This window comes from Scyliorhinus torazame, chromosome 5 (genome assembly GCF_047496885.1).
Source record: "Scyliorhinus torazame isolate Kashiwa2021f chromosome 5, sScyTor2.1, whole genome shotgun sequence".
NCBI lineage: Eukaryota > Metazoa > Chordata > Chondrichthyes > Carcharhiniformes > Scyliorhinidae > Scyliorhinus > Scyliorhinus torazame.
In genome coordinates this window covers 254,572,563-254,584,836 of record NC_092711.1, presented here as the reverse complement: position 1 = coordinate 254,584,836, position 12,274 = coordinate 254,572,563, and the positions used below count along the sequence as shown (strand labels likewise).

General features: G+C 41.4%; 1 protein-coding gene across 2 annotated transcripts in view; it reads left to right on the top strand.

The window, feature by feature from the left end:
- The window catches only part of LOC140421053 (U3 small nucleolar RNA-associated protein 14 homolog A), a 61,955-nt gene that overhangs the window by 13,513 nt on the left and 36,168 nt on the right, over nucleotides 1-12,274 (top strand). Inside the window, exons 3-8 of one of the 2 annotated variants that reach the window (XM_072505375.1) lie at nucleotides 226-296; nucleotides 741-805; nucleotides 3,194-3,342; nucleotides 4,907-5,062; nucleotides 8,519-8,638; nucleotides 9,277-9,371. In XM_072505375.1, the coding sequence (XP_072361476.1) occupies nucleotides 226-296; nucleotides 741-805; nucleotides 3,194-3,342; nucleotides 4,907-5,062; nucleotides 8,519-8,638; nucleotides 9,277-9,371 (656 nt within the window). The remainder of the gene's footprint in view (nucleotides 1-225; nucleotides 297-740; nucleotides 806-3,193; nucleotides 3,343-4,906; nucleotides 5,063-8,518; nucleotides 8,639-9,276; nucleotides 9,372-12,274) is intronic. The other variant, XM_072505376.1, reaches the window with a different exon arrangement.

The window sequence follows — 12,274 nt, the reverse complement described above, 5'->3', positions numbered from 1 at the left end:
CTCACGCTATTTATGGCTGAAAGAATGATCAGAAATGGGATTGATCCGCACTGATGAGCAGTGTGCACGAGTCATAGATTACGTAGTTGTGATGACGATTCCTGGTGGACAAAGATGCAGTTGGAAGACTTGAATCTGCACCTGTAGTATTGGCTCTTTAATCTATTATTGGAATCTTCTTTTTGTAGAGACACTGATTCTTTTTAAAAATCTTGCATTTTTCAGAACGACAGTGATGATGAGAGGAAGCACCAGAAACTACTGGAGGCAATTAGCTCCCTTGGTGGCAGGAAAAAGTAATGATATCAGGGTCTTTACAAGTCGCAGTGAGAACTGACATGAACTTTTGTGTGTATCATATGGGGCAGTGCTTTTAAATCATTGAACAATTATGGGTCCTAACAAGCAACCAACAATTGCGTTTGTGGTTGAGAAGCATTTTGTGAGAAAATCTAACATAAGATTATTAACTCATTGCACACAAATTATTCTTTTGCAGTAGGATTGCAATGTTTTAAAAGTTTTTTAAAATTCCGAATAGCCAAGTAATGTATTTGATTAATTCCTTTCCAAAATGTTTAGATAGGGAATAATTATCTCATCATTTTGAATATCCACTTCTACATTATTATTAATATACATTCATCCAAATTTATTATTTCTGAGTAGTGTTTTCCAAATCTAGACAACAGTTCTTTTACTGTAATGAACAATTACATTGTTTCTGATTTTCATTCCAGGAAGAAGTTAGCCGAGAGGACAGAGGCCAGTTTGCAGGTGTCAGAATTCACTGTCAGTTCAGAAGGTACGATACTTGGAAGAGTTTCTGTACAAATAACCTGTGAAGTCAAGATGAATATGTGTAACACTGGCCTCATACAATTCACTCACGCTTTTATTTTTCTTTGTTTGTTGCTGCCCTTTAACGTTCCTTCAAATGTTTTTGTTATCTGTACCCATGGATATGATTGCCCAACAGCTTTCCATAGCCTAGATCAATAATAAAAATCTACTTTTTCAATAATTCACTTCTTCTCTTAATGCCTGCTGAGTATGAGCAATCATTAATGCAGAGGCCCAAAAAAAGCTGCTCCTGTTCCCTAGGGTGTAGGTTAGACTGGCCTAGGTTTATTAAGCTACTAATCTTCTAAAGTCTATTTGAAGTTAATGTGCATAATTTTCATTGTGCACTTGTCTCCTTGTACAAATGTGATGAGAATGAGTGTCTGTATATCAAGGCTAGATATTTCCTTCCTCTGTGAAGGTTATGCATCTTGATCTGCATCTGAGTATGTTTGTCACAAGTAACCATCTTGCTAACTTTAAAATACTATTCCCCATGAGTGTTAGCAGCCCCATTTATTGGCTGGATTTTAAAGTCAGTGGCCTGCATTTTCCAGTCTGTGCTAAATGGACACTGTCGACCATTCATTACGTTTCAACTTGACCACAAACAAGGGCAAGACTTTCTGAGGTTTTGCTTTGAAACTTGAGTAATCCAAAACCCGTGTGGTGCCCTCTTCAGGGAATCGGAGATATATGTCAACAGGGCAAGCAGCTATGTGATCCCTTGAACAATCAGATTGAAGATTCCTTGCTGAGACATGCATTGAGAAATTTTCCAGCCATTCTTGCCAACGGCAAACTCCCGTCACGGGGTTCCCAGCGGCGGGGCGGAGATTCAATGGGAAATCCCATTGACAGCAGCGGGACCAGAAGATCCCACCATTGACCAATGGCGGGCCACCTCCCGCTGCCGAGAAACACCCTGCGGAGGGGTGGGGAACAGAAAATCCCCCTCGCAGTGTCTGAACTAGGATGTGCAAATTAGGATTATAAATTCAATACCAAAGCATGTACAAGAGGCCAAATAAAATGAGAGAAATATAAAAGAAGTATATATTTTTAAATCTCCAGCGATAGTTAAAGTATGAAGGAATGAGAGTCCACATCAGTAAAAGTTAATTTTAAATGCCAAGATGGTTGTTTGGGACTAATTAAGACTTAGCATGACTGAATTGACAAGCCGTTAGTTTTTCTGATGTGATAAGTGGGTGTGTAAAGTATCACAACTTCACACCATTGTATGCTTTTGCATACCAAGTCTCTCAACGAGATCCCAGTATAGTGCAGCTCCTGGAGAAACTGACAGAAGCTACTGATTTTTACATTTAACTGCGCAAGTGTGATCATCAAAGCTTACTGCTCAGTTTGCTTTTTTATTACAGTGAGCATTAAGGCTTAATTTTACCTCAAACTCCAGATTATCATTTCTGGATCATGGCAAATTTTTATTTCTGGATCATGGCATTCATAACATGCTAAAATCAGCTGTTTTGGTCTGAAGCCAACATGCTCATCAAATGGTTTGATGTTGTTGTGATGTTGCTTCAGTTTCTCATTTGCTGTTGGATTGCTATTAAACCATCTACAGTCGCTCGGTTTATCATCGAGTCACTGAGCTATAGGAAAATCACAGGTTGGATTCCTAATCTACCGAGTTAACTCAGTTTGTGCAGCATTAACTGCTACAGTTGGCTTCAATGCCCTTGGGCCGAGGAGAGAAAAACAGCGACATTTTTTCATAATTTGTCATCCAGATGTAAATGCTGATAGCAAGGCCTCATTCATTTCTAGAACCCCAAGAATATGGAAATGTGCCTTTTCTTTGAATAACTATAGTATTGTGCAGATACTGCTCCTATTAAAATGTTAGGTAGAGAATTCCAGAATTTTGACAAGCAATGGTGGCAGAATGACAGTATATTTCAAAGATGGCATGCAACTTGAAGATGACATTACTGCTCTTGATTAGTAGCCAGCATCACTTGCTGGAGTGAAGTGCATTTTGACTTTGGGTGAGAAAAAGGGAGACTTCAGCTGTAATATCTCCCTACTTCTCAATGCTCAGGTAACCTGCTGACCCTTGTCAAAGTGTGATGCCAGAGAGCATCTGAAGCGCTACTTCAGCAAGGAGTGAATACTCGCATGAGGGGCAGGGTACAAAAGTAGTCTGGAGGAGAACTTTTTATGTCATTTTAGAATAGAATATAAATCAATGAATAGCATCATGCACCACACCATTCCATTCCTGCTGGCTGAATGGCAAGTTAGGCTAGTTAATTATTTACTGTTAATCTGAATGTCACTGAAGATTTTTAATTGATTTAATCAACTCTACTCTTCGCTCCAGGTGCTAATGAAAAGATTGAGCTATCAGAGCTGCTGGGAACCATTCAACCATCCTCTTCCTCACTGAAGTCTGTGAAAAATCAGCTTACGATATTGGAGAAGACAGACAAAACCCTAGATTTGCCTGTCAGTAAACAACAAAGTGAACAGGTGAATTATTTTATGATTTATTTAGTGTCTGCATAGGGCTAGCCGTTGCATTCTGAATTGAGAGTTTTGTGCTGTGACCAGAATTGCTGACCGCTTGGATCAGAAATAAATCAAATTATCACATCGAGTAAAATATTTCACGTGGGGTTGCACAGTGGTTAGCACTGCTGCCTCACAGCGCCAGGGGCCTGGGTTCAATTCCGGCCTTGGGTGATTGTGCGGAGTTTGCACTTGCTCTTCAACACGGTAGCACAGTGGTTAGCGCGGTTACTTCATATCACCAGGGTCCAGGTTCGATTCCCAGCTTGGGTCATTGTCTGTGCGGAATCTGCGCGTTCTCCCTGTGTCTGCGTGGGTTTCCTCCGGGTGCTCCGGTTTCCCCTCAAGTCCCAAAAGATGCGCTGTTAGGTAATTTGGATATTCTGAATTCTCCCTCTGTGTACCCGAACAGGTGCCGGAGTGTGGCGACTAGGGGATTTTCACAGTAACTTAATTGCAGTGTTAATGTAAGCCTATTTGCGACAATAATAAAAATTATTTGATTATTATGTCTGCGTGCTCCCGTTTCCTCCCACATTCCAAACAAGTGCAAGTTAGGTGGATAGGCCATGTTAAATCACCCCTTTAGTGTCCAAAGGTTGTGGTGGAGTGGGCCTGTGTATGGTGGTCTTTCAGAGGGTCGGTGCAGACTCGATGGACTGAATGATCCCCTTCTGCCCTCTAGGAATTCTATGATTCTGTCAACTAGCCCAATTGGCACATCAGCGATTCCACAACTTTCTGAAGTTGAAGTCAGTTGATGTTTGGTTCACAAATGAAAATATAACACCAAAAGAGTTGACACCATTCAATTCCCTTTCATGATGTTTTCTCAAGTTGGCTACCAGCAATGTTCTGTCTAATTTCTTTTGTAATTCATGGTTTGTTCATTTAGTGTTTGGTGACTTTGATTGTTTTGCGAGGCTATACAGTAATCTAAAGGGATCAATTTGTGCGAGGCCTGTGTGGGACTCTGTCAGTTTAGAGGGAACATTGGCTCATAGTTTGATGTGCTCGTTTGTCCTGCCATTGTACAGGTAGCACATCCGATCTGTATGATGGACATAATAAAACATAAAATGTTCTGAAATCACATTCATTGGTATATGAAAGAGCAAAAGAGGTAACATTTTCAGGTTGAAGCCATTTCTCAGAATTGAAGTAGTATATCGAAATTCTTTTTTAAAATTTAGAATACCCAATTAATTTTTCCAATTAAGGGGCAATTTAGCGTGGCTAATCCACCTACCCTGCACATATTTTGGTTGTGGGGGCGCAACCCACACAAACACTGGGAGAATGTACAAACTCCACACGCACAGTGACCCAGCGCCGGCATAGAACAGGGACTGTGGCGCCGTGAGGCAGCAATACTAACCACTGTGCCACCGTGCTACCCTTATACATCGAAAATCTGACCCACAGCCTAACTATGTATCCTGCTTTAATAGGTGCAACTTCATATCAATTTCTCTATTATAATCGATTATTTGAACATTTAAAAACTGTTTGTTTCTGTCAAAAGATTCAAAGATCATTGGCATATGAGAAAACGTCAAAGGAGGTTACAAAATGGAATCATACTGTGCAACAGAATCGGAAAGCGGAGCAGCTCAAATTTCCTTTAAATGAGGAACCACTTACTGTTAAACCAATGGAAGAAATAATAGCAGGCTGGAAGGTATGCAACTCATGGTACATAGAGGATATTTTTGGGAAAAGTTGCTTCACTGTGCTTATCATCTCGGCAAACCAAAAGTAAAATTTCCCTCAGTCAGCCCTTAATAATTAACTGGGCATGGGGGAAATAGTTCAAACCCTTTACTAAGTACAAAGCCAGCATTGTACAATTCCTGTGGATGGGGACCAGCTTTCATTCTTCTGTTGGCTTCCTAGTGATGCAGATCTCAAGTTAGCAGTTGCAAAGTGCAGAAAAGCACTTTGGTAAGTCTTTTGTTCAAGCACACAATCCTGAGTGAAAAATCCATTAACCAAATGAGTCAACATTAATGTACAGTATGTAAAGAGAAAAAGATTGACGAAGACAAATAATTTAAGTCCCTTACAGTCAGAAATAGGGGAACAAAGAAATGGCTGACCAACTAAATACATACTTTGATTTTGTCTTCACAAAGGAGGAGACAGATAACATACCAGAAAAACTGGGGGACATTGGGTTTAGTGAGAGAGTGGAACTGAAGGAAATCAGTATTGGGAGAGAATGGTGTTGGGAAATTGATGGGATTGAAGGCCAATAAATTCCTAATAACCTACATCCCAGAGTACTTGAAGAAGTGGCACTAGAAATATATATTGTGAATAGATAGGGTCGTAGCACTGATCCCTGCGGTACCCCACGAGTCACTGCCTGCCAATTTGATAAAGACCCGTTAATTCCTATTCTTTGTTTCCTGTCTGCCAAACAGTTTTCTATCCGTTTCCGTACACTACCCCTAATCCTCTGCACTTCAATTTTACAAGCTAATCTCTTGTGCAGGATTTTGCCAAAAGCCTTCTGAAAGTCCAAATAAACCACATCCACTTGCTCGCCCTCATCAACTCTATTAGTTACACACTCGAAGAATTCCAGTAGACTTGTCAAGCATGCTTTCCCCTTCATAAATCCATGCTGACTCAGTCAGATCCTGCCACTGTTTTCTTAGTGGTCTGCTAAAAAATCTTTGAGAATAGATTCTAGAATTTCCCCCGCTACCTCAGGCTTACTGCTTCATAATTCCCCTTTTTCTCTCTACTCCCTTTTTTAATAATGGAGTTACATTAGCTACCCTCCAATCTGCAGGAATTGTTCCAGAGTCTATAGAATCCTGGAAGTTGACCAATGCATCCACTAGTTCCAGAGCCACTTCCTTAAGTACTCTGGATGTAGATTAGCAGACCCTGGGGATTTATCAGCCTTCGATCCCATCAATTTCCCCAACACAATTTCTACTAATGTTGATCTCCTTCAGTTCCTCCATCTCACTAAACCCTGCATTCCCCAACATTTCTGGTATCTGGCAGGTGCAGAAGGGATGGTCCTGATGGTGGGGGTGTCCAGAACCAGGGGTCATTGTCTAAGGATATGGGGTAAACCTTTTAGGATTGAGATGAGGAGAAATTTCTTCACTCAGAAAATGGTAAGCCTGTGGAATCTGCTACCACAGGAAGCAGTTGAGGCCAAAACAGTGGATGTTTTCAAGAAGGAGTTAGATATAGCTCTTGGGGATAAAGGGATCAAAGGATATGGAGGTGAAGACGGGAACAGATTACTGAGCAGCCGTGATCATATTGAATGGTGGAGCAGGCTCAAAGGGTTGAATGACCTACTCCTGTTCCTATTGTCTGTTTCAGTCTGTATTAACTAGAAGCACTAAAGGCTCAATTGAATTATACAGGTCTGTGTCAGAAAATGTGTCTCCTAAGAGCTCTCTGGGAATGATGGAGGAAAATTCACAGCTGCATTAGGCAGTTCTGTCCATTTCATTATCTTCCTACACTGATATAGAATCATCGATTAGGGAAAAATAGAACATAGGACGATCCAAGTACAATTCACACCAGGAGTTCAGCATGCTGGAAATCATTGCCATGAGCCAATGTTCAACCTTTCAATTAAACTTTCTGTTTTGTATCTATCCTTTCTCTGCAACAATGCATTGCAGCTGAGTAATACGATTTGTGGGACCATTGATCGCTATCCAGTTAAGCCAGCTGAGCCATACAGATCACGAAGGCTCTAGTTTCAAGGTTTAATGCTGGCTTTAGTTGATCGCACTCCATAGCCAACAGGTAGAATGTTAGAACTGATTTCAATGGCTCAGCCCAAAACGAGGGAAAAGTAAACTTGTGTTTAATTTGTAATGAGTTTCCAATGACCTCCATCTTCCCTTGCTGCAAAGTGCATATGTAGATGTTGGGTGAGGACAGAATTAGCCTTCTCTCTGATGCCTTCTGTGGTAAAATAGCCCGCAGACAACCAATTTCTGGATTTAGGCATAAATAACAATCATATTAAGAATTAGAAAATGTTAGCACAGAAATGAACCATTTGTCCGTACTGATACCTTACTCCTCACCCATTCTCATGCACACTTCCAGCTTGATAGTTCTTTGTCAAGCTGCTCTTTAATTTCCTTTTTATTGCACACTTTAACCACACTGATGAAAGACATTTTGCTAATTCTTTCATTTTAAAAATCTTAAATGCTGCCCATTAATGCTATACGTGGAAACAAGCTATTATTGTTTACCTTATTGTAGCATTTCATAATTTTGAAAAACTTCTGGGGGGGAGGGTTTAAAGAATGCTGGGCAGGATTCTCCGCTTCGCCGGCAGTGCACTCATGCCTGCCGATTTTCCGACGGCGTAGGGATGGCCACAATGGGAAACCCCATTGCCACTGCCAGCGGCGCCGGCAAATGTGTCGGGAGGGATGGAGAATCCCGTCCCTTATCTTTTCAAGTAACTCATCCCTGGTGAATTTACTTTATCTTTTCAATTGCTTTCACATAATTATTATAATTGGATGTCAGAGCTGTACACCGTTCTCCAACGGCAACCTAACCAACATATTGCTTCTTTATTTCATACTTCCAAATGTAAACACAAAGATTCCAACTGTCTATTTCGGACCTTATTTACTTGCATGGTCACCTATTAGTATTGTATGTGAAAGATCTCTTGCCTTACCATCTTGCCATTAGAGTTTATTTCCTTTCTCTATTCTGTAATTTACTTCATATTTCTCTATATTTGAATTGTATTTACTGATCTACATCTTAATCCTCTTATAATTTTTTTCATAATCTTTAACACTATTTGACATGGCACTATTAGGTCACATTTCCATATTATTTCTTCAATTCCAATGTCTCTGCTGAATGAGATAAACCTCAACAATGATCCTATGGAACATAATTTGATTTATCTTTCCAATCTGAGAACTTCATCTTAAAAATTTTTGCCCTCTAACCTCTTTATACATGTAACCAAATTTATTTCATGTCACAAGTACCATATTTGCTAATATCTGTGACATTACACCATCATGAGTCATTATTTGGAGCAGAGGAGGGAAGGAATAGCTAAATAATTTCTTCAGTGTGATTTGTCCTTAATTTTGTTTGTTTATTCCAGGCACGGACACCCTTGGAACAGGAGATTTTTAACTTGCTTCACAAGAATAAGCAACCCCTGACTTCGCCTGTACTGACAGCTACAGAACAGGCTTCCCTCCGAGCTATGAGCCTGGAGGAGGTATGCTTCACATTTTAGCATGCGCATGTTATTTTATGGCAGTTATATCACTTACCTACATTTTATTGAGTCACTGAATGATTCAATGGACTAATTAGACACTGACCGATTGTCTTTGGGACTGGAGTGCATGTCAACGCAAGAGGATGAAAGTGTTCTCTGCTGTATGGAATGTTTAGCTAGGATGTTTCCAATCCAGCGCCCAGTAGGTTAGGACCACAGCATCACGTTTGACATTATGAGAAATGGGAAATATTACTCTGGTACAGTGTGAGGTGATGTTTAGAGTTTTAGAAAAATTACAAGAAATTGTAACCTGCAATGACAATATACCTGATATGGAAATAGTTAGCACAAGTTGCCTAACTGGAATGTGCTAAAAGTTCTCAGCACTAACATCTCCCACCTTCAGAAGACTGAGGATTCACAAAAAAGTATTTTAATGGACCATGGATGTCGATCAACCCTAACAGCACTGTCGGTGTACTTGCATTACGTGGACTGTGGCGGTTCAATAAGGTGGCTCACCACCACCTTCACCAGGACAATTGGGGATGGACAATAAATACTGGCTCAGCCAACGTTGCCCACATCCCACAAAAGAATAAATTAATGTATGTTTTCTTATTTCACTTAAGGCAAAAGAACGTCGAGCTGAGCTGCAGAAAGCAAGGGTCCTTCAGTCATACTATGAAGCTAGAGCAAAAAGGGCGAAGAAAATCAAGAGCAAAAAGTAAGACTATCAGCATCAAAACTGGCTGTTTACTTGAGAAATTCTGTTTAGTTACAGGATTGTGGGTTGAATCTTGCAGAAGTCCTTTTTCGTCACCCTTCAACTCAAAATATTTTTGTGTTCTAACTTGGTGAAAGTGTGAGCTGGCAATGGTGTGGAAAGGGCAACGGGGCATCCGGTTGGAGTAGGCAGTGAATTTGATTTGAAGATTGAGAACGACATAGGAATGACTGGATTGGTAAATAAAGACAAAATGGTACAAAAATTAGACAGATGGGAAAAAAGATCGAATTGAGGGAAATTAAAAGGGACGAGGAAAACATAAACATTTAACATGGGGCATTCCTAAAATCTCTTGGAACAATTTATTGCCTGAAGGAATTAGATTCTACAGTTTAAATTGCTCAATTTCTGAACTGCAGAGGTTGATCACAATCATCATGTCATTAAAGTGCAGTTAGTTACCAGACTATGGGCGGCATGGTAGCACAGTGGTTAGCACTGTTGCTTCACAGAGCCAGGGACTGGGTTCGATTCCTGGCTTGCATCACTGTCTGTACGGAGTCTGCACGTTCTCCCCATGTCTGCGTGGATTTCCTCCAATGCTCTGGTTTCCTCCCATGAGTCCTGAAAGACGTGCTGTTAGGCAAATTGGACATTCTAAATTCTCCCTCCGTGTACCCGAACAGGCACCAGAGTGTGGCGACTAGGGGATTGTCACAGTAATTTCATTGCAGTATTAATGTAAGCCTACTTGTGACACTAACAATACAGTTTATATTAATTTCTGTAACAAATTTAATGAGCAAATTAATGTGCAAATAAGAGCAAGTTCTTAAAAACAACAGGAGACTAAGGGAAAGTTGCTGCTTGTGTGATGGAAACCGTGTAAATTGGCCTGTTGGCCTGAAGTTCTGGAGATTCTTTTAATAGATTTAAGGTAATGGGCAGGAGGTTTCGAGGAAATGTGAGGAAAATCTTTTCACCCAGAATGTGTTGGAATATGGAACTCACTGCCTTAAAGGATGGTACATAGAACATAGAAAAATACAGCAGAGAACAGGCCCTTCGGCCCACAATGTTGTGCCGAACCTTTGTCCGAGATTAATCATAGATTATCATTGAATTTACAGTGCAGAAGGAGGCCATTTGGCCCATTGAGTCTGCACCGGCTCTTGGAAAGAGCACCCTACCCAAAGTCAACACCTCCACCCAACACTAAGGGCAAATTTGGACACTAAGGGCAATTTACCATGGCCAATCCACCTAACCTGCGCTTCTTTGGACTGTGGGAGTAAACCGGAGCACCCGGAGGAAACCCACACAGACACTTGGAGGATGTGCAGACTGCGCACAGACAGTGACCCAAGCTGGAATCGAACCTGGGACCCTGGAGCTGTGAAGCAATTGTGCTATCCACAATGCTACCATGCTGCCCTTAAGAACAAATAAATCTACACTATATAATTTTACCGTAATCCATGTACCTATCCAATAGCTGCTTGAAGGTCCCTAATGTTTCCGACTCAACTACTTCCACAGGCAGTGCATTCCATGCCCCCACTACTCTCTGGGTAAAGAACCTACCTCTGACATCCCCCCTATATCTTCCGCCATTCACCTTAAATTTATGTCCCCTTGTAATGGTTTGTTCCACCCGGGGAAAAAGTCTCTGACTGTCTACTCTATCTATTCCCCTGATCATCTTATAAACCTCTATCAAGTCGCCCCTCATCCTTCTCCGTTCTAATGAGAAAAGGCCTAGCACCCTCAACCTTTCCTCGTAAGACCTACTCTCCATTCCAGGCAACATCCTGGTAAATCTCCTTTGCACCTTTTCCAAAGCTTCCACATCCTTCCTAAAATGAGGCGACCAGAACTGTACACAGTACTCCAAATGTGGCCGTATCAAAGTTTTGTACAGCTGCATCATCACCTCACGGCTCTTAAATTCAATCCCTCTGTTTTTTTTTTAAGAATATTTTATTGAAAATTTTTGGTCAACCATCACAGTACATTGTGTATCCTTTACACAATAATATAACAGTATAAATAACAATGACCTGTTTTATAAACAAAGAATAAATAATATATAACAAAAACGAAAACTAAAACTAAATGGCAACTGCCTTGTCTCAGATAAACACTCTCCAAAAATATGGTTTAACAATCCAATATACAATTATTTATAGCAACGACCTATACATATATATTAATAACCCTGAGACTCCTTCTGGTTCATCCCCCCCCCCGGGCTGCTGCTGCTGCCTTCTTCTTTTCCATTCCCTCTATCTTTCTGTGAGGTATTCGACGAACGGTTGCCACCGCCTGGTGAACCCTTGAGCCGATCCCCTTAGGACGAACTTAATCCGTTCCAGCTTTATAAACCCTGCCATGTCATTTATCCAGGTCTCCACCCCCGGGGGCTTGGCTTCCTTCCACATCAACAGTATCCTGCGTCGGGCTACTAGGGACGCAAAGGCCAAAACATCGGCCTCTCTCGCCTCCTGCACTCCCGGCTCTTGTGCAACCCCAAATATAGCCAACCCCCAGCTTGGTTCGACCTGGACCCCCACTACTTTCGAAAGCACCTTTGTCACCCCCACCCAGAACCCCTGTAGTGCCGGACATGACCAGAACATGTGGGTGTGATTCGCTGGGCTTCTCGAGCATCTCGCACACCTATCCTCTACCCCCAAAAATTTACTGAGCCGTGCTCCAGTCATATGCGCCCTGTGTAACACCTTAAATTGAATCAGGCTTAGCCTGGCACACGAGGACGATGAGTTTACCCTACTTAGGGCATCTGCCCACATCCCCTCCTCAATCTCCTCCCCCAGCTCTTCTTCCCATTTCCCTTTCAGCTCATCTACCATAATCTCCCCCTCGTCCCTCATTTCCCA